At 37.2% G+C, this 21,697-nt stretch overlaps 2 protein-coding genes across 5 annotated transcripts in view; one reads left to right on the top strand and one right to left on the bottom strand.

The window, feature by feature from the left end:
• Positions 1–7,210, bottom strand: part of FBXO8 (F-box protein 8) — a 19,931-nt gene extending 12,721 nt beyond the window's left edge. The window contains exons 1-3 of one of the 3 annotated variants that reach the window (XM_035557932.2): positions 7,035–7,210; positions 2,630–2,966; positions 232–358 (exon numbers count right to left, since the gene is read on the bottom strand). In XM_035557932.2, the coding sequence (XP_035413825.1) occupies positions 232–358; positions 2,630–2,958 (456 nt within the window). In that variant the 5' untranslated portion in view covers positions 2,959–2,966; positions 7,035–7,210. Of the gene's footprint in view, positions 1–231; positions 359–2,629; positions 2,967–3,655; positions 3,704–6,678; positions 6,919–7,034 lie in introns of those variants that run through there. The other 2 variants (XM_035557931.2, XM_050710451.1) reach the window with 2 other exon arrangements.
• On the top strand, positions 7,202–21,697 carry CEP44 (centrosomal protein 44). 2 transcript variants are annotated; one of them, XM_035557929.2, is made up of 11 exons: positions 7,202–7,292; positions 9,204–9,353; positions 9,996–10,143; positions 11,092–11,238; positions 12,509–12,616; positions 14,321–14,479; positions 14,850–15,059; positions 17,944–18,013; positions 19,974–20,101; positions 20,363–20,400; positions 21,231–21,696. In XM_035557929.2, exons 2-11 carry the CDS (start codon positions 9,265–9,267, stop codon positions 21,286–21,288), a joined length of 1,155 nt encoding a protein of 384 aa, XP_035413822.1. In that variant the 5' UTR covers positions 7,202–7,292; positions 9,204–9,264; the 3' UTR covers positions 21,289–21,696. The 2 variants fall into 2 exon arrangements, with proteins under 2 accessions (XP_035413822.1, XP_035413823.1); XM_035557930.2 differs by lacking the exon at positions 7,202–7,292 and adding an exon at positions 7,368–7,521 and having other exon boundaries at positions 21,231–21,697.

The following is a 21,697-nucleotide window of genomic DNA, read 5'->3' as shown; positions in this document are numbered from 1 at the left end:
GTTTCTGGCATCCATAGGTCAGACTACTGTACAGAGCATTTAAGAGGCAAGCCATGTAAATGATGTGCAGAGGTACCATATGCAAAAATGATCAAGAAGGGGCTGTATCTTAGTATTAACCAGTCCTATTGTAGAACAATACCTATTAAAACTTTGCTTCTAATATGTCTATGGCTATAAAACAACAGTCATAATTAAACTGTTTATTACTGTCAGCAACAGTTCACTTACCTCATCAGGGTTGGCATTAAAGGTGAGACTGCCCTCATCTAGCTGCATATACAATTTTCTAAAGGAAAATCCTAGAGGTGGATTCTTATTGTATATAGAACAGTGACCCCAAGTGGATTTGCACAACCTATGAAAACAGAATTAGTCTATTATCAAAATTCTTTTCTGTATTTCATACATTTAAAGAATCAATATGTAATGACTGCTGCAAAGCCAAACACCCAAACAATAAGAAAAAGCTTGATTGTAGCACTTAGTTCTTAAGCCTTTTGCATGTGTGTTGCTAAAGTCTTCAATTATGTGATGATTTTTTTCTTTTGCAGGTTTTGGTGTATTTGAATGCAATCTCAAAATGCATCCCAGTAGGTGGCATCATAATGACATCCACACAGCTGGGACCTCTGGCACTCTAGTATCTGAACAGTGGGTAACAAGTGACAAGTTCTCCTGGAGCAGTATCAGAGATTAAAATATTGTGTTTAGTTTCTTGTGCTCCAGTTTTGCAGTGAGTGAGATGCCACATCTGCATCAAATTATGCAACTCACTACTTTCTACCTGTCCTTTTTCCAGTCTTGACCAGTCTGGGTTATGTGATCCGACCCCACCCCTCCATGTGTATTTCATCTATATTTTCCATTAGGTCCCAGTTTCTTTTCTTTCTATCCCACCCTGACTCCGTATCAGTTTCATCAGTTTCTGTCCCTCATCTCATTTTCTTTGATGACAGCATCTGAACTTCCCTTGAACTATCACTTCCTAGGCACTCTGTTTGTTATATAGATTCCTTATTTCAGTTGCAGTTCTGCTTTAAGGCATCTGTTTTGTAAATAATTGACCACAATAGTCAGAATTCAGCAGGTAACTGCTGAGAATGTGGAAGAAACTTGGTTTTCAGATCAGGAACCTGAGTCTTATTTGGACTGAGTTCAGAACTACAACCACAGGACTTGCTGAAGTCTAAACTCAAACACATCCAATACAAATGGAATATTAAAAAGTAAGATGTTTGCAGATATTATGTGAACTGAGACTTTTATAAATTTGCTAAATAAGGACAGGTTTTCACCACCAAACTGTATGCTTGGAAGGAATATTTGTGAAGATTTCACTAAATATTTATTTATATATATATATATATATCTATATATGAGGTGTTTCACAGGATGAAATATTTCTGAGGGAAATACACTTTCTACCAGCATGTTAAGAATATACACTGCATACAATTGTTTAATTAAGAAGCTATAGTACATTTACGCTTCAGTACTGGAAATTTACTCGTATTTTGCATGGTTTTCAAACTAAGGATCAAAAACAGTACAACGCATACCTACTCAAATGTTAAGATGTGCATAAACTTAGAAGCTTAGCAGAACCTTCACCAGAATTCATATTTTCTGTCAAGACAACAGTCTCCAACAACAGAACAACTGTGTCTAAGAAATCATAATTGCATTATTCTATTACTGCAGTTCATAAAGCATAATAGGAAGGGAAACTGCTTCAAATGCAGATGGGCAAATAAATAGATGACAGAAGGAAAAAACCTAGAGCACAAAGAAAAGAAAATAAACAGGACCTGGAACAATAACCCATTTACTATATTAATACTACTTACTGTCAGTTAAGTTATGGGGTAAGACTATGTTGTGAAGGAAGACACACATTCTGCTGACCATCTACTCTAAGCTAGGTATGCTTTCATAGGATTCTTCCCTAGTGCTGTAAAACACCAAATATCAAAGATGGTGTCTGTAATTCAATTTTGATCCTATACTATTTTATTTGATAGAACATTCTATTATTTATTTTCTGGACATATAAACAAGCAGAATTACCTCTGCGAGTTGTATAAATGCATTTCAGCTGTTGTTCAACTGCCGAAGTTCCATGATATATTTGCAGAAATTACCTTTTCTTTCCCCCTTCCTTCTGTCACTGTCTTCCAAAAACAAACGTTTAGGTTGCTCTAAGATAAGTAAAGTACATGAGTTCTCATTCCTTTCTACCTGGAGCTTCAGCTGAATATATTTGCTTGCTTGAGCTAGATATTTATTTGAAGTTCAGAGAAGTAATAATACAAACAGTTCAGCTGTGTGTTAATACAAAAGGGAAGACAAGCCCTCTTTTTTCCTCACAACATAATCAAACAACAGGTTTGCAGTAATACACATATATGCTTACACCAAGCACACTTGTGTGTATAGTAACATCTACTAATACTTGATAGTAATTAGAAATCCAGAATAACACATTTTTAAATTGTACTCAAATTTCTCCTTTTAACTTAGGAAACCTTTGCTAAGGTTTGAACAATACAAAGTGCATTCTGAGACAACATTTAAGTTTAATAATTGTTTTTACTATTTCCAGGTAATTTTTTTTTTTTTTGCTTACCCTTGCCAGAGAAGCTCATCATTAGCAAGATCCTGCCAGACGCACGAAGCTAGACAGAGATCAGTTGCATTCAGGTATGACAAAATGGTAAAACTAAGCTCTGGTGGCAGCATTTCCAAGTTAATGAATCCTTCTTGCTCTTTAGATTTTCTTGTCTTTAACAGGTGGTAGATATCAATGCCTCCTTGGGCTTGTTTCCGGTGGCTTGCATTGGAAACACTGTTAGTAGCTATCCTCCTGCCATGTTCTCTGGTAAGATAGCCTTGTCCACTGTAACCTTGGTGTTGCAGTTGCTGGTTCCTAGCAACTCTCCAGAGTCCCTGACCCATCTGCGAGCCTGTTGGACATAAAAATACAAGTTAAATATTCTCAGCTATTTAAAAATATTTGTAGGACAGATTAGAAAATTAAAATTGTAGGTTTGTTCTGAATAACAAAAAAGTGACTTTTTGTCAAAGTTATGCTGACAGTTTAATCTGTCTCCAAAGGAGCAACTGAATAAATACTGAAAGCAAAAATTGTAACAAAAACTAGAAGATTTTTTTCCAAATGTTTCCTTGCTTGAAGAGTTACAAAATTAACAAAAAAAACTTCTGCAAACAGTACCAAAGATTATCTATGTCTGATGCAAGTTAAGAAGACTCAACCATCAGAATATTTGTAATTATCTTTTTCACACTTCCTTTAAAATGTAATTAAAAAAGCTTATTTAGAAATACTGAAATGCTATAAAACGTAAGGAAAAATGAAATTGTCCTCAGGACTGGGAAGCACATAAAAATATGCTGACATTAAGGCAACACTTAACAACTTAGGAATGGCTTTTAGCTACAATATTTCTAACTTACTTCAGTGATTATATATTAAAGATTCACTTTCTTGTTTGTGAGAACTCAAAACCTTTGGTTTATAAAAGATCCATCAGATGGTTGGTAGATAACATAGAAAGGTAAGAAAAAAAAAGTAAAGCAAAAAAAGTTAATATTTTTGAAAATCCTGAGAACTGTAGGAAACACAGTGACCTACCTAAATTTTTCTTTTTTGTTTTTCTTTTTTCTTTTTTTTTTTTTAAATCACTGTGACAAAGAATAAAGAAATAAATGTAAGGCAACACTGAGGTTGAATTCTGAAATCATTGTGACAGTAAATTCAGTTACGATGTTGAACAATTCTCCAAAATGTAAGGCCACTGCTTTGAAAGCCTGGAAGAAGTCTTGACTGGAACACAAGGTGGTGTCTATTCCTTTCTCTTTGCTGTCCCTCTCTACAGCCTTTTCAATGTCTGCATTACAATCTCATATCCCAAACCCTTAAAAGGTACCCCAGAAGTACTTAGACTGAATGTAAGAGACAAGATTAAAAGTCACCTCACACAAAGAAAAAAAACTCACTGGCTTCTTTATTTACTTATCATGACTTGTACACTGCATCTATTTATTTATTTTTGTCAAACTTGGCTGCAGATTGTAATAAACACAACAGATCCTCTATGTTATTCAGGTTTGATGATTTCTGAAAGCCACAATTCAAATTTCAGTAATAACCTGCATTTACTAAGAAGGAAAATTAAAGTATAATGTATCACACTAATTCATTATTGGAATGTTGTCTGAATCCCATCACAAGTAGTGTGTATATGGCGATATATCTAATGTTCTGGGTTTTGCTATAATGACAGACCACTCCAAGTAATCATACTAGAAATCTGCAGGATCCTGATGCTGACTTTCGAGAAAGAAACCCATATGGTCTGATAGGATCTCACATGCATTTAAAGTTATTTATATTCTACTAGCAGAGGGAATTAAAAATGGGGCTTTAAAACTGTTAGAAGTTGGAAATGGATGGAAACTGTTCTACATACGCAGAAAGAAACAGGCCACAGATAAGGCGAGTGATAAAAATGGAGAAATTACAGAAAATACAGAAAAAAAAAGCATAAGCAATGGAGAGGCCTTGGTAATTCATGCTGATGTTTGCAAAATCCAGCTGTAAATTAAATACATTTACAGGACAAAGGACTCTGCCTATACCTTTAATTGCCCAGCTAGATTAAAATAAGAGGTAGCAACATTTTTTTTTTTTCTTAAAGCGATATCATTCCCAGAGTTGCAGTTGCTCAGTGCCACCTTTTTATGTCTTTGAACAGCTAAATCTCTCCAAGGAGAAGGAATGTTAATCCCATAGGAGGATCACCAGTGCAGTTGCAATAAAATCAAGAGCTATTAAATGAATCAAAGATAGGTGTGCCAGAATTGGTATTTGGGACTACAAGCATAAACCCATCAAGTCTCCTGCCACTCCCAACTCCAGCTGCTGCTTCTATTGCTGCAAAGAGCAGGCAGAGTATATTTGTGCAGTAAAGAACGAAGCTCAAAACCAGTTTGTTTGGGTAGGCCACACAACAGCCAAGAGCTAGGAGGATACTTTCCTAGGGGATGAAAAGTGCAGATAAAGAAAATTTCTGAGCAAATACAGCCTTTCAAAAAGGGTTACTATCACTGAACTAGAGGATTCAATTAAGATGACGTTCCCATTTTGCTAGGCACTGTATATGAGCAAGAAAGTCAGCAAGAAAAAATACAACAGTACTGAAATATGAAACATGAAATTTTACATAATAAGAAATAATAAAACCTATGTGAACTGTGTATGTCAAGTAAGGAGAAAGGAAAGTTCTGCTAGATCTTCTCATTAAGGTAGTTTTTTGTAAGTCATTAAGGAATGCATTTTGCTAGTATTTTTGACATCTACTCTGACATCAGTTTCCATCATTATAACAAAGCTACATTTCTATATATGTTTGTTAACTGCAAACCGATAAAAAAAGTCTTTCAAAAGTACTAATGATTTGGACATACTTTAAATAAAAGGCAAAAAAAAAAGTAGCAACAAGAAATTTTTAAGGCTCTGAGGTACATTAGGAATCATATTGTGACAAATTCCATAACCGTAATATACCAAAAAGACAAGACAGAAAGAACAACAGCAGTATCTGAAACAGACTGTAGAAAGGCTGTGCCCTGTGAGTTATCAAGCAAACTTTAAGGTGCTTGGTAAGGATCTAGCAATTTTATAACTGCTTTCAAACCTCTTCAAGATCAGATTATCCTTCTGTTTTGTATGCAGCACCTGTAAAGAACTCAGTCATGGTTGCAGGGGATCAAGATTTTCTACCTAGCCCTAAATCAAATATCCAAATTTTAGTTGCTAGCTTACTGTCTTTACTGCAATACCCAGCTAGCAGTTCCTGTTCACAGAATACACTCTGTTGAGCAATACTGAGCTAACAAGAGCACTAACACTTGTTGCTGGTTTATCACCCTACGCAACGCTAAGCGTGACACATCACTTACAACACAGCCACTTCTAAATTATTTAACACTAAAAAGTGGCTCTGAGACAAAAACAAACACACAAAACTGTCAAGAAACTAGAGCTCTTATAACGTACTCACATACTTAGGCACATGATACCACTGCAGAAATATTGTAAACAGACTTTTGATTGATGCTCTATGTTAAGTACCAACTGAAGAAGTTTCAGGGATGACGGGAAGAGAGACACAACCCAAACCACTCAGAAACGGCTGCTGGAAATTCACGGGCTTTAATGTGTGTGTGGCCATGCCGTCTGCTGGATTGTGTCCCCTTTCCCCCATCAAGCAATTGCTTTTGGCTTTGCAGTAATCCAGGATAAACGCTGTGAGAACTCACTCGTAACACACGATGAGTCGACTCACTGCTATTATGTGGCCCTTAGAGTAATGGTGCCCAGAAGTATACTTTTCAATTATTTTGAACGTCCATTTTCAACCTCCGGGTTCAGTAAGTCGCTCAAATGTGGGCTCCAACCCTCCAATTTACATAACTTTATCTAGTAATGGAAACCTTTTGATGGCTTGATCGCACGAACTAGGCAGGGAAAACAACATGAAGCTTATTTGTAAGGCGCTGACCTCCCTGGCTGCGCCTGCCCCACATCTGCCAAGCCTGATTTCGGTGTCCAGGGCACCACCGAACGGCGTCTCCCTCGCCTCACCCCCTTACCTGGCTCACCAAAGCCTTCTCGGAGACCTGAAGACAGGGCACTAAGAGCTGAGCGCAGCCCGGGTTAAACCAGAGGGGCTCAGTGGCTGTCACCCGGCCGGATAAAGCCCAACGCAGAGGCCGGGCACAGATCTTCGGCGGGATCCGTGCGGCAGCCATCAAAGCCCACCGGCAGGGAGCCCTGTAGCAGCCCCTTGGCCACCCCGGGGCCGCCCCAGTCCCCTCTACTCCGGGGGAGGCGACGCCCCCCCGCCCCCATTGGCCCTTCCCGTTCGCCCGCCGTTTCCGATTGGCCGCGCCGCCCGCCCGTCTGCCGCCGGCTGCCCCGCTGAGGGCAGCCCGCTGGGGCCCCTTACCTGTGCGGGCTCGGCTCCCGACCGCCGCCGCGACGAGCCCGCTGCCAGCCGGGGCGGGAGCCGCGCCGGGCAGAGCGGGGCTGGGCGGGGGGAGGAGGTGGGGGGAGCCCGGCAGCCCCTCGGGCGCGCAGGGAGGCCGCCGCCGCGTCTCCTGCCGGACTGGGGCTGTTGTTGCTGGAAGTGGCGTCACGGCGGAGGGACGCGCTGGAAGCGGAAGCAGCCGTTGGGCCGCGCGGCGGCGGGCGCCTGAGGCGGGTGGTGAGTGCCGGGGCCGCGCCGGGCGGGGTGCGGCGCCCTGCGGACACCCGGGGGCACGGCGGGGAGGCAGCGCCTGGCCTGGCCTGCCCCCCGGGCGGGGGTCCCGGCCCTGCCCCGTCGGGAAGGCAGCGCTGTGGGGACGGGACGGCGCGCGGGGGGGCATCTTCTTCAGGCTTACTGGGCTAAGTACAATGAGGCACAGTAATAATAATAATAATAAAAAAAACTGGTGCGTTGTGACTGCAGGCTCTTACTTTTTTTTTTTTTTTAAATTCCTTTTAAAGTGTCTTTTTGCTTCAGCTCTTTGTAATATCAGGTAACAGATTTGTAAGGTGGAGTGCTCGCCTGAGTTCCTTTCTGGCAATGCTACACCTAGGCTGTTTGAGGAGTGGCAGAGGGAGCTGGGGTTGTTTAGTCTGGAGAAGAGAAGGCTCAGGGGAGACCTTGTTGCTCTCTACAACTGCGTGAAAGGAAGGTGTGGGGAGCTGGGGGTCGGCCTCTTCTCACAGATAACTAGTCATAGGACTAAGAAGGAATGGCCTCAAGTTGCACCAGGGGAGGTTTAGGTTGGAAATTAGGAGTCATTTCTTCTCAGAAAGAGTAGTCAGGAATTGGAACGGGTTGCCCAGGGCGGCGGTGGAGTCACCGTCCCTGGGGGTGTTCAAGAAAAGGCTGGACCTGGCGCTTAGGGATGTGTTTTAGTGGGTGACATTGGTAGTAGGGGGATGGTTGGACCAGATGATCCTGAATGTCTTTTCCAACCTTAATGATGCTATAATTCTATTTTGGTCTTCAGGTTTGTAGTGGCTGAATCCTACCCGTCAGCAAGACAAATTACCTCACAGAATTCTGTATCTTGAGATAATATCTTCATGCATGTGCTGTCTGGCAATACCTCCTCACTGCTTTGCCTGGTAAAACACAAAGTAGTGGTTTTCTGGCAGGAAAAGGCATTCCATGAAGATAGCGCCAGACAGTCATCTGCCCGATTCTAGCAGAAAAACAAATGATAAATTTCTGCTCTAAGGCTTTATAGCTGAAATCATTACTTTTATGCAGGCTTTTGGGGAAATATGAAGGATAATGGTAATTATCCTGAAGGATAAATAGCAACTCTCCATTGCCAATTTTTTAGATTTCTCATGGCAGTTTTTTTTTTTTCAGTCTCCCCTACCTCCATCTGAGAACTTACTAATCAGTACTGCTTGCTTTAAAAGTATAAATTTTCTGTACTTTATCCCTTTGAAAAAGCTGTTCTGGGTGTTGGTGATCTCCTGCATTGTTGATTCTGTTTTGTTGTCATTTTTTTCTTCTTGCAGTCCTCAATTTCCTTGTAGGATAGTTCTGCAGAGAGAGGCACCTCTTTGTAGTTTGTTCTGTGTCATTAGATGAGTCTTTTCTGTGAAGCAAAGCTCATAATAAATTAAAAGCAGGTTCTCAGCTTGAGCGTGACAACGTAGAAGTTGAACTGGACCTTTTGCTTATAGTTCCAGTTAGCTTAGTCTTATCTTGAAGTATCTGGGCAGCCTGTTGCCACACTTCCCTGTGAACAATTTTAAGTGTTCTTAATGGATCATCTAAATAGAGAAGTATTGTCTGATTTGAAACAGCAAAGAAACTTGTTCACTCCTTTTTAGTTGATTTAGCCAGTCCTAAATTCTTAATATGCATTCAGATCTCTATCTTTAAAGGTCTGATAGTTGATGGGATTAGGCATTGCTACTTGATCCTGATACTGAAGGAATGAGGAAGATGAGTGGTATTAGTATTGAGCCATAGCTCTGTGTTGTATTGTAACACTTTGGAAATAGTGGCCTATAGAAAAGATGAGCAGATACCTGTTAAATTTCAATGACAATTCTATTGCATTTAGTAATTTTAATGCTTTTTTCTTTTTTTGTTGTTTTTAAGGGGAAGAGTGTACGATATCACATCTATCTCATAATCTGAAAGAAGAATAGAATTTGGAATAATGGCAACAGGAGACCTAAAAGGAAGTTTAAGAAAAATAGAGCAAGGACTCCGCTTGTTAAATTATCCAAGAGATGTAGATTATACAATGTAAGTAGCAGTGTGAATAAATTATGCTAATACATGATGACAACAAGATGTGTAACCAAGATATGTATAAATATTAGCTTTGCATCCAGTGATGAGTAAGCACAAAGGGTATGTCTATGAAAAGTTGAGGTTTGATAAATAGGGACTTTAAGAAGAGGTAATGCAATTTTGCGAGTCTAAGCAATCCTTAGAATAATTCTAACGTCTGCCACTGTCTTGCTGCTCTTTCTTCTGGTGTTTTTTTATTTTCTTTGATTAATCTGTCATCTTCCTTATTTCTTTGTAAGTGCTAGCAAAACTTTTCTCAGGAATTTTCATCCTGTGAAAATCACAAATAACGTGTTCAATGCTGAGATAGAAATGCTCTTGGGCTTTAGACCTGCCAATATTAGAATGATATGAGAGGTCACAGAAAATCATTGTTTCAGGAGTTTTACAGATAATAGTAAGGACTGCTGAATGAGATACCTGGTAAGTTGCTATGAATCAAGATAGATAGAGGAAAAACTTAAGGAGAAACAGTATAACTTGGGTGTCACATGCTGGCAATATTAAAACACCTTTCGAGTAAAATGTTTGTAATCATGTAATTAAGGGCTTTTGTTCTCTCCTGATATGTAAAATACTTTTGTATCTCAACAGGTTAGTGAAGGGTGATCCAACTTCATTTTTACCTATCATCAGCTATTCTTTTACATCTTTCTCAACTCACATAGCAGAACTTCTGGTAAAGTGTGATGTGGAGCTTACAGCAAAGAGCGACTTGCGTTTTATTGAAGCTATTTATAAGGTATCTGTATTCATATTCTTTGCAGAAGAGACACAATTTTGTGCATGGGCTCATAAAAACGAAACATCTAGTGAGAGTAAAAGTTTTTGGCTGTGAATAGGAACTGCAATTCGGTTAAGATTTAAGATGGCTAGTGGCTAGGGCAAGTTTTTATTTAGATTTTCCTGAAAATAGGAAAGGGTATTGTTGTCCAAATTCTAATTTTAGGGCAATCATAGAAGCAGTAACATAATTAAGTTTTATTTTAGGTGTGAGGAATACGGAAACATTTGTTGCACAATAAGTTACGTAGCGAGAAGTGACCTTAGAAGAAATCATAACCAGCAAAAAAAAAAAAGGCAAACTTCAGTAATTGTAATAAAGACACAACAAAGAAACAGTTATTTTAAAACATAGGCCAAATTAATATTAAAAGTCTAGTTCTTAAGAGTTTATAAATTGGAATCAAATTCTTTAAGGTGAATCAAAATAATTTTACACTATTCTTAAATATAGACATAAACATGTTTTATAAATGGAGTCTGGATGTATTAACTAGTACTGGCTTATTCATACTAGCTTTCCATCTGAGGATAGGAGAGAATCCTTTACAAAGTCTTTGTGTAAGCCTTAGTTAGGCCTCTCACTCATTTGCTGAGATCAACGCAAGCTGTTACTGTGCATTCACTGTGAGAAGGTTATCTTTTGTTTAATTTTTTAAATATTAACATCTATAATAACTTAATGTTTTAGACTGACATAAATTTTGCAAGCATGATGTGAACGAAATACTTCTGGAAGAGGTATATTGAAAACTTAGCTAGAAGAAACAGCTGAGAGTATGGAAACAAACAAATGAAAAAAGGATTAGTTCTGAATTGCAGAATGAAGGAAAGATAAGAACCTGAGCATGCTATTTTTACAATAAATTATATGGTGATTTTGAAAGCAAACTTTATTTTGTTGCAGTTTCTTCGAGATCAATTTCAATATAAACCGGTTTTAACAAAACAGCAGTTTCTTCAGTTTGGCTTTGCAGAGCGAAAAATACAGATTGTTTGCGACATTATCAACTGTGTGGTGAAAAAGCATAAGGAATTAAGTAACTTGAATAAGGTACTGATCAAATGGTAACTTTATTATGAGGTATGTTTCTTCTGACATATCCTTGGTGCTGCAGTTAGAAGGTGAAGATGAGTTTATCTGAAGATGAAGCATTACTGATAGTCAAAGTAGGGGGAAAATTTAGTATGAAGTTCCACCTAAGATTTTTAGAGTGCTGTTGGGTATACAAAAGATGTGAAGCTGACATTGCTTTGTAGTATAAACAAAATAGAATTACTAAAACAAAGATTAATCAAATATTTTAACTTCACAGTAGGTGGTGTATTTCCTGTATTTCTCAACATAGTGAATGTTTATGTAACTCAGACTTTACAGGCAGAGTTTAGAAACAAAGCAAAATCCTCTGCTATGTTGAAGTTCTGTAACATTTAATTTAAATATGAACTTGTGTTTGTGTTTTGGTGGTACGCATCTTAAATCTGATTATTAATCACATTTGATGGACATTATTGAGGTATTTTTATCATTGTATGCTGTATTTAAAGACATTTTGATTAAAAAAAAATCAGTCTTCATATTTTACAGGAGTTTGAAGATGTTATAAAATCATATGAAACAGAACTTGTATTTATTTCATTTGTCACTTTTGGGGGCATAATTACATACTTTTTTGTTCCTGAAGTTGAAGTCTTTCAACTTCTTCAGCCTGGAGAAGAGAAGGCTTTGGGGAGACCTTAGAATGGCCTTCCAGTACCTGGAGGGGACCTACAAGAAAGGAGGAGAGGGACTCATTCACACAGTGTAGTGTGACAAGGAGAAATGGTTTTAAACTGAAAGAGGGTAGATTTAGTTTAGATATTAGGATAAAATTATTTACTCTGAGGGTGGTGAGGCAGTGGAAAAGGTTGTCTAGAGAAGCTGTGGATGCCCCATCCCTGGAAGTGTTCAAGGCAACCTTGAACAGTTTGCTTTGGGTAACCTGGTCTGGTGGGAGGTGTCCCTGCCTAGGGGATGGAACTGGGTGATATTTAGGAATATCACCCCTGCAGGGGGTGGAACTGGGTGATATTTAAGGTCCCTTCCATTTCAAACCATTCTGTGATTCTATGAACTTTGTTGCAAGTTATCATTTATGTTTGTGACCAACTTTGTTGCAGCCTTGCATAGGTGTTACGAGTATTATGCATTCATTTTAAGATCTGTTTTGTCTGTTAATTTAGTATATAATTTATTTAGACAGTGTTGTACTGCAGAGGTTTAAATGTCTTTGTGTGCTGTGCCCGTTAATGACACACCCTCCACCCCCCTTTTCAATTTGAAGGTTAAATCCCAAACAAGGAAGAAACTTAGACCTTTAAAGTGTGAAGTATGGTCAAATTGTGGTACTGTCCCTGCTGGTCCCAACGGCAGTGCTCTAAATTCCAAACAGGTATGAATGTAGTTGTTACATTGTATGTCTAAATGTTAATCTGATTTATAATCTAATCTCCCAGGCTCTTTCTAGAATATGTGCTTTCACTTAGGTTCTAATGTTTGATCACACTAGGTGTCTTTTTCAAAATGTGGGTGACTGAAATAGTAGCTATGTCCTGGTTTTGGCTGAGATAGAGTTAATTTTCTTCACAGCGTCTGGTATGATGTTGTGTTTTGGATTTAGGATGAGAATAATGCTGGTAACGCACTAGTGTTTTAGTTGCTGCAGAGCAGTGCTTGCACAGAGCCAAGGACTCTTCAGCTCCTCATGCTGCCCTGCCAGTGAGGGGGCTGGGGGTGCACAAGGAACTGGGAGGAGACACAGCCAGGGCAGCTGACCCAAAGTGGCCAAAGGGATGTCCCATACCTCCTGGCATTATGCTGAACGATTAATACAGGGGAAGTTGGCTGATGGGGGCTGCCACTGTTTCAGAAGGGGCTAGACATTGGTTCAAGAGCAGTGAGCAGGTGCATTGTACATCACTTGTTTTGTACTGGTTGTAATTATTTATTACGATTATTATTTCTCTCTTTTTATTATCTATTATTATCTATTATCTCTTCATGGGTCTTTATCTCAACCCATGAGTTTTACCTTTCCAATTCTTTTCCCCCATCCCACTGGGAGGGAGGGAGTGAATGGCTTTGTGGTGCTTAGCTGCCTGCTGGGTTAAACCACAACAAGCTATTACAGAGAAAACTGTTTCTCTTTTACTGAGTAGCTGATTTCAGTCTTGATAGTACCAATCAAGTACTGTTGTCTGTTAGTTGCATTATACAAAAAAGGAGGAACAGTAATCAAAATGAAGATTCAATTGGGAAAAACAATATACATCATTTTTGGAGATTGAATTGTGTTTGGCTTGACATTATGCTGGTTTCAGTGTAGGTTTCAAAATACTTTTTACTCTGGGTATGTATGCAAGTATGTATGCAAGTGTATTAAGAATTCCCTGGAAGAGAAGAATTTTAGCTTCACTAAAGCATGTAGTAATCTGCAAGTGTTAAGATACTGCATAAAGCTAGTAATTATGGATTCTTAATCATTAGGTAAAGTATTTTGTGTTGTGACAGGTAGAGATCATGAGACTTGCTCCAGCTGGAAAGAAGGGCAACATTTGTCTTTTGCTCTCTTGGAGGAAAGTATTCAAAGGAAGTGAAACATGTAGCTAATCGGGCTACTTTGGCAGTAGCCAAGGAAAAGACTTCCAAGCTTCCTAGTTATTTTTTTTTTCTTTCTGAATGGTATAGAGGTAGTTTTAATGTTGAAACTGTGTATTTGTATTGTGAGTTTCATGCCTCCTTTCATACTTTGAAATCTAATAACCTTAGACATCATTAATGTCCTTTTATACAATAAGAAAGGCCATTAATGATTTCAGTACTGTTCAAGGAATACCAAGGTATTCAGTAGCTATGGTAAATTGTGTGAATATTTGTTTTACAATTCTTTCACGTGTATGTGATTACTTTTTAAAAATTAAACTGCTATTGCTTCCTATGTTTTGCAACCAGTTGGGATAAGTTTGTTAGATTAAAAAAAAAGAAAAGGCTAGGTGTTTAAGTGATAGATTTTTTTTTCTGTTACCTGTCAGAGGAATTGGAGTTTCTTGTAAAGATCAACACCAGAGATTTTTTTTTTTTTTGACATGCTCAAAAGATACCTCAAGTAGAACGGCACTCTGGAAGTGAAGTTAGCGATGACCTTCATCCAGCACCCCTTTGTTCAGCACCGCTTCATCCACCACCCCTTCCAGACGAGGGAGGTGATGAAGAATTGTGCATAGATGAAGATGTTGTGGAAGTTAAATGTGAACAAGTAAGAATTTTTATTTAAGATGTCTACGTGCATTCTTATTCTTAATATTTCTTACAGGACTTTTCTAAAGGGGGGAGGTTTTTAAAAAGATAGCTGGATTCTTCTTAAATGTAACTAGTAGATATATAACAAATGATTGGGGAGGGATAAAAAAGTCAAATTCTACTGTCTTTACAAGAGACAACTCTGTTAAATTTCTATAAAAAGCTTAGATCTGTGAATGCTGTTAATGACAGTTCTAAAAGATTACTTTCTAATGTAGCAGAATGTGGTTATTGAACATGAGGAAAACTCCACTTAGCTTATTTGATCAAACTATGAATTATATCTATGTCAAAATCAGAGAATGTGTTCTTATCCATATTTTCAGGTCATAGAAGATAATTCTCAGATTGAGTTCCTAAGGAGCCAGCTTGCTGATTGCCAGGAAAAGCTTCATAAACTAGATTGGATTGAAGATAGGCTACATACTTTAGAAGAGAGACTGAAAGGAAAGATTACTATAGACGAGAAGGACTGGAATAATTTGTTGAGCCGAGTTTTGCTCCTTGAAACAGAATTGCTGGTGCAGTCCAGAAAGGTATATCAACTTCCATTTTTCTTCCCTAAAAAAAAAAGGCAGATATAACTATCAAAATATTTTTTTTTAGTACTGTGTAGCCGTTACCAGATAACAGAAGTGTTGCCAGACACAACACTCTCAGCCTGTTTATGCTTTTCTCACCTCCTGATGTATGCCCTTTGCTATTTTTAAAGGGGTGATCTTGAATACAAGTGCTATTTGTGGAGTTGGTGATATTTTTTTCTTTAACTGTGAAGTTCTGTTGCTTTCTCATGCTCTGAAGCAAAGCTCTCCATTGGAAACGGTTTCCTTTCAGGAACAGCAGGTATAGCTCAGCATATTTTCATGAGTAATGACCGTGTGTGGTTTTTATTTGTTAGTGAACTTTTAGAAGGAAGCTTTTGTAGACTTGCAATTATACTATATTTTGAAAACTTACCATTTCTGTAGTGGAGGATTTCATTATGTTAGGGACACATTTAAGCTTGCTTTTTTTGGTCCATATTATCAAATTTTATCTCATACCGGACTGCAATTGTTGTTGCAGTAATCTATGAGGTAGTACTTTTTCCACTGATTCAGCTGAATTCATATCTTTTAATTCTCCAGACTGATCTCTAATCATATACATCCGAAAGATTAAGTCTTCGTTCTATATATCTAAAGTTGTCAAAAATAAGCGGTACAATGGGAAAAGTTAATTCCCTTTTTAGTCCTACTACTATTTTATGGTTATCTTTTAAATTTATAGCCTGACTGATATTTCTCCCTTTTGCTCTTCCCTCCCCTTTCCTTCAGCCTTACCTGTGATGCTCATTGTATTCTTAAATGTGAAAAGGTACTGTAACTGTGATGCGGCTATATTTGGCGTATATGTCAGAGCAAATCAGGTGTTTTCTTACATTGAGACGGTCTTATTTCTCATGGTGTTGAAATGCCTTTGTATAAAGACACACGTTACGTAATTTCATACATGTACATGTGTTTTGAGCTGCAGTGACCTGTAGCATCAATTTTGTCGTTGCATGCTTGATTTCAAAATGTATTTGCATGTGTATCCAAAGGATACCAGGAGAATCTTTTTCAGAAGTTGAAAACTTATGAAAAATAGTTGATCAGTGTTTCATTTTTCTGTAGTTGTAAGAATGTTGAACTTACTTGTAATCAGGTCCTCAGAGTGTATTTCTGGCCCTGCAATATGAAAATGTTGCTAATACTTGTATACAAGACATTTTAATATATTTTTTTCCTGTGTTCCTTGAAAGTGCGCTAGTTACACAAAGTCGTGAAATGGACAAGTGTTCAGACTAAGTGCTGGGATATTTCTGAAGGGTGTAGTTCAGACAATAATGACTGACATTATCAATTACTTTTTTTTTTGCTTAACAGTTTCAATGGCTACTTTTGACAGCAGAATGGGAAGGCTTGTGATTCAAACTAGGCTTTTTCCTTCATTTCTGTAAATTTGGTTTATTATTACTCTGGTATCATATGTATTGAAGTAGTTCAGCTGTCTGGAATACTTGCTGTGAAAATATTTAACACTAATACCACTCAAAAATTTCCAGTAAGATAATTGTATGTCTCTACTAGATGTTACTGTAAGAAATTATCTGCAGAAATAATTTTGATTTTAGTTTGTGTGTGGTATTGTTACTTCTTTCAAAGCAAAAGAAGCAGTTTTTACATTAAAAAAGAAAGTCTTGAACTGTAACTTTTTTTTTTTGCAACAGACTTTTGAAAACTGCCAAGAAATAACCCTTTGGGTCAGAGAATTGCTTCTGCTTTGTTTTTAGGAAATTCCATCCAAGTTGTTCTTAGTAATTCTGCATTGCTTCTGTATCTACGGCTTTCTTCTTACTCTTGCATTTTTCAGGGAACTTCTGGCATCTAGCCAACATAGCAGGACCACTCTGAGATCTGTATTGCACTGCTGCCAAAGTAGCAGCAGCTGTGCATTTAACTCTGGGAAAATCTGAAAGCTGCCAAACCTGTTCAATGAAAGGAATTGGGCAGAAGCTGTCAGTGTAGATAATCTTTTTTTTTTTTTTTTCCTCTGCCTTCTCTTAACGACTTATAATTGCAGTTGTCTTCAGCTTCTTCCCACACAACACCTACTAATTCTTCCTCATTTACTTGGATATAATTCCCTGTTAACTGATACAGTTAGTCCAGTATGTAAAGTGATATATTTTCCTGCAGGGTGAGATTTGAAATTATAATAATAGTTATTGGTTTAAAAAAAAGTCTGTTTTTGAGTTTTTTTAAACTTTGAAATTAGGAAATTGCACGCATTTGTTGTGAGTAGAACATCAGTTTTGATTCCTTGTTCATGAACAACTTTTTCTAAGCTAGATTGAATGAAACTGAGAACCTTTCTTGAAACAACGGTCTCATTTAGGAGCCTGAAAAACTAGCTTAAACTAGGTTTTTGAGTTCTAACCATTTAGGTGGAATGAATCTCAGTTCATCTTTACACTAATTTCTAGGACAGAGGAGCTGCATTTCTGATTATCAACTGTAAGTGGAAGGTTTGCTTACTTTAAACTTCACAGCAGCCACCATCAAGATGTAATTGTTAGCACAGGCCAAGTACAGTGTAACTGTTCATTCTGTTAAGTTATATGCACTATATTTGGACTTGCTTTTGACCTGTTTATCAACAGCAATATTAATAAATCCTACATAAAATAGGGGATTCTTAAACACAATGTGAGTGTGAAATTTAAGATTTTTTTTTTAAGCTGAAGAGCAGTTCTGTGAAAATATCTGTGCAGTGCTAACATACTTGGATTGGTGTAGAAAAATGCATGCATATTTGGTACTTACGTATAACTTTGTTCAGTCAAAAGATGCCTTAAAACAGGATATAAGGCTAAAATGCAGTAAACTTGTATTTCAGAGAGACTTGTCATCAACGTTCAGCAGTGTAAGTCAAGAATGTACTTCTAATATGATTCCAGTTTCTCCTGGTGAGTATTAATGTTTGTTGTTTTTTTTTTTTTTTTTTAAAATTAAGTCATATGCTAAGCACTTCTTGCTGACCTTGGCTAAAACAGTGGTTTTTTAACTAGAGAGTCAATTGTGATTTAGAGACCTTTTAATTTAAATGCATGCTTCAGATAAGAAATGAATCTGCTAGCAATTTCGTGTTTCTAATTTATTCTTTAGAAGCTGTATTTACTCTAATTGTTTTAAATGTATTAATGCAAATGCATGGCATATTAATTAAGTTGTAAGTAACACTCTACCAAAAGTCTCAGATGCAAATTTAAGGTGCTGTAGGTAAAGCTGTGAAAAGCAATAATGTTGGCTGCACTTCAAAGCAGTTACAATGTTTTAAAAAATAATATTTTCAAGTACAAAATAAATTATTTGCTGCCACAGGTTTATTATATTTAAAATAATTGCACATTTTAAGTTTTCTTTACTTATAAAGGGAAAACTGAAGTTTTTTGTTCATAATCTGTACTGAACGTTCTCTATAGTTTCATCCCTTTTGAAACAACAGCTATCCTCACTAGCTTTTTCACTGAGCTTTCGTATCTTGAAGACCACAGCAAAAGCTTTTTTCAGTCTCCAGCTGAATTTTGGAAGACACAAGTAGTCAATGAAACAGCATTAAGTGGGAAGAAAACTAAAAATATTCTCTAGTTCCTGAGTAATTCTTATTTCTTTCTCAATGGTAGCTTCTTAGCCTATGTGTTTCATCACTTTAATTTGGTCTGTCTCCTCTATGGCGGCTATTATCCCTATCGCCATTAGTTAGGAGAGTATTGCATTTCGTATTCTCATTTATTAGGCCTTTTTGTCCCCTTTTGGGATATTGGATGGAAACTGGAAAGGTAACTAGGAACCTACTTCTGTTAATCTGAGTAATCCAGTTTCCATGGAAATTAGGAAGGCCTCTTTATAGACCTTTTTAGAGACTTAAAACAAAAGCAAAAAACCTTGCCACTTGTTTACTTGCTTTTGTATGTTCAATGATATATTATTGACACTTGAGGACTTCATAGTCAGCAAGTAGGCTGATGGTCTTTAAAAGGTAACCTTTATGTTTTCAGCCTTAGAGAATTCATCTGGATTTTCCAAAATATGATCCAGAAAATTGTAGGCTTAAAGGCTGTGCAGCCAGTCGTAACTCTTATATTGAGGATATGCAGTACTCAGAATGCATTTTTTGCTTGTAGTGCTCTTCATGAATCACTACTGTATTGAAGGAACACTTTTTAATTTTAATTGATTAAAATAATACGTTTCAAGTACAGAGTAGCGTAGCTGAACATGTTCCAGAGTTTTTATCTGTGGATGATTGCATGATTAAAAATAAGGACACAAACACTTGTTTTAAGTACTAAAATGTTATTTTCCCTGACAACACTATTCTGAATTGAAGAATATCAAAGCCTTCCCAAAGTAAAAGATAGCATGCAGCATCCATACAGCAGAAACAGACCTAAAACTAGTCCGATGGGAGCAGAGCTAGGGAGACAAAAAAACTTATTTTTAGCTAAATAAGTGATGACTTTATATTTTTGCTGCTTAAAAGACAGGTTACCTTGCACAAATTAAAAAACATGTTTGAACAGGTGATTCCCAGTACAAATAATGTGAACATTCTGAAATTACTCTTTAATATTTGATCCAGTAATTAAAGTTTAAGTGTTGATTTTACTGTAGTCAGGATAAAAGGTAGCTTTCCTAAATGATCTTTTTGGAATTTGTCTTGCATTATACATAATATACTCTACCTACCCTTGTTTTAAGAAATGAAAAAAACTAGTTTGGACCCTCACCAGTAGCTTTTATTCCTCTCTAAACAATGCATTCTCTTCTGTTATTACATACTGTAAATCAAGCTATTTGATAGCTGACCTTGCAGTAAGGGAGCAAAAAGGCAAAGGTGACATAAAAATGAGTCTTTCTCTATAGATACAGAAAGGAAGGAGGAGATGCCAGAGAGTCTTCATCAGTCGTCTGGATACAGTTCACTATTATCCACAGACCCATCTCCCAAAGCCATGACCATTAATTCTCATGGTCTGACAGACATTTCAAAGGTAAGTAAAACTGGCAAGTGCTTAGTTGATTTCCTTTCTGGGGTCAAGAGAACAAGTAAGCATTCGTTTTAGTTGTATATACTACTAGTGAAAAACAAGGAAACTATGCAAAACTATGTCTAGGTCTGTCTCATAAAAATCCTTTCGATATGTAAACAGTGCTTAAAGTTACATTTTCTCAATGAATTTTTCAGGTTGAAAGTCCATCTGAGGAATGTTAGCTTTGAAGAGTTCACTAAACTTGTTGCTTTTAAATTGCAGGAGACAACAAGACAAAGAATGGAAAGGATAAGTAAAATGTAAGTAATAGGAAAGGGCAGCAGGAATTCATTTCCCAGGAGGGAGTTGTACTGGACTAAGGCTTATGGAGAACGTACATATGTGTTCCAAACCTCAAAGGTCTCTACATCAGGTGTGGCATTTCCTTATGACTCCACTGGATAATAAATCCACTTACAGTTCTGTATTTTTGGGAAGAGTCACTGTTTTGGTTTCTAAAAAGTAATAGAAAGCATTGTTAATAGTATTAACTGGAGATTAAAGAGTGTTTAGAGTTTGATTGACAAGGAATAGGAATATTAGCATCTTTTGATAGAAGTTTCTGGAATGAGCAACTTTTTATTCCTGAAAACTATGACATTTCCATTCTGCTTTATTATTATTTAAGGAAAAAATAAAGTAAAACCAACTTTAGGCTAAGCATTGCATTAACTGTATTAAGGTGTGTTTCATGCTAGTGCTGAGATTGGTAAAGAAATTTTTTTGTAAGAAATATTTTTATTACACTTGAGGAATTGCTGTATAATATTTTCTTAGCTAGAAATTTGTACATTCTACAAATGCCAGCCCTAAATAAACTGTAGGTTTTTTTTTTTTTTTTTTGTGATTTAACTTCCTCTAATTTTGAGTGGGCTACTTCTTTCTGTGTATACTTAGGTTTTATTGATATTTGGTAGGCATTTTAGTCTGCAAACCAATTGCAGAAGAAAAGGGGGATGACAGGCCACTTAGTTTAATGCTGCTTATTGGTATTTTGGATTCATTGGAAAGTAAGAAATAATTGATTTGCCTTTTACTGTGTTTTAATAAGTATGCGCAAGTGTATAAACTTTTTTTTTTTTAATTTCAGAATAGAAGAAACCTCAGAATTGTTGAAAACCTCAAGTAATGCCTCTGAGAAGACTTGAAAGAACAGGTCTTCAGACCTGGTCTCTGTAGACTTATGGATATCAAAACTAATATGTATGTTTGTACAGCATTAAATTTTTAATATATTGAATTTGTAATGATCACTGGTGCTTATACTCCTTTGAATAAATATCTTCTAATGCATCTGTGTATTTTTTTTTCCTCCCTGACTTTTGGTTTTAAAAACTGTTCAAATAACTTCCACCCCACCCCAGTCCTTTTGTGAAGTGAAGTCATTAGAGCAGTGTATTTTTGTGTTGACATTTGTTAGCAGTGTGCTAAGTAATATGTTTTTTAAAGTGTGAGCTTGAGGACCATGGTTTACATCCTGTTGGAAACACTCCAGCTGGGACTTGCATATTGTACCCAAGGGGCTTTCTTACATACCATCTTACCATCTGTACTGTT

This window comes from Cygnus atratus, chromosome 4, assembly GCF_013377495.2.
Source record: "Cygnus atratus isolate AKBS03 ecotype Queensland, Australia chromosome 4, CAtr_DNAZoo_HiC_assembly, whole genome shotgun sequence".
In the NCBI taxonomy this organism is placed as follows: domain Eukaryota; kingdom Metazoa; phylum Chordata; class Aves; order Anseriformes; family Anatidae; genus Cygnus; species Cygnus atratus.
The sequence above is the reverse complement of the archived record's forward strand: the minus strand, read 5'-3'. Positions and strand labels throughout refer to the sequence as shown.

Bases quoted from the DNA above. Each gene is read 5' to 3' on its own strand.
- CEP44 (XM_035557930.2), top strand. From the start codon at position 9,265: ATGGCAACAGGAGACCTAAAAGGAAGTTTAAGAAAAATAGAGCAAGGA. The intron at 9,354-9,995 runs GTAAGTAGCAGT...GTATCTCAACAG, and splicing joins AGAGATGTAGATTATACAAT to GTTAGTGAAGGGTGATCCAA. The intron at 14,480-14,849 runs GTAAGAATTTTT...CCATATTTTCAG, and splicing joins TGGAAGTTAAATGTGAACAA to GTCATAGAAGATAATTCTCA.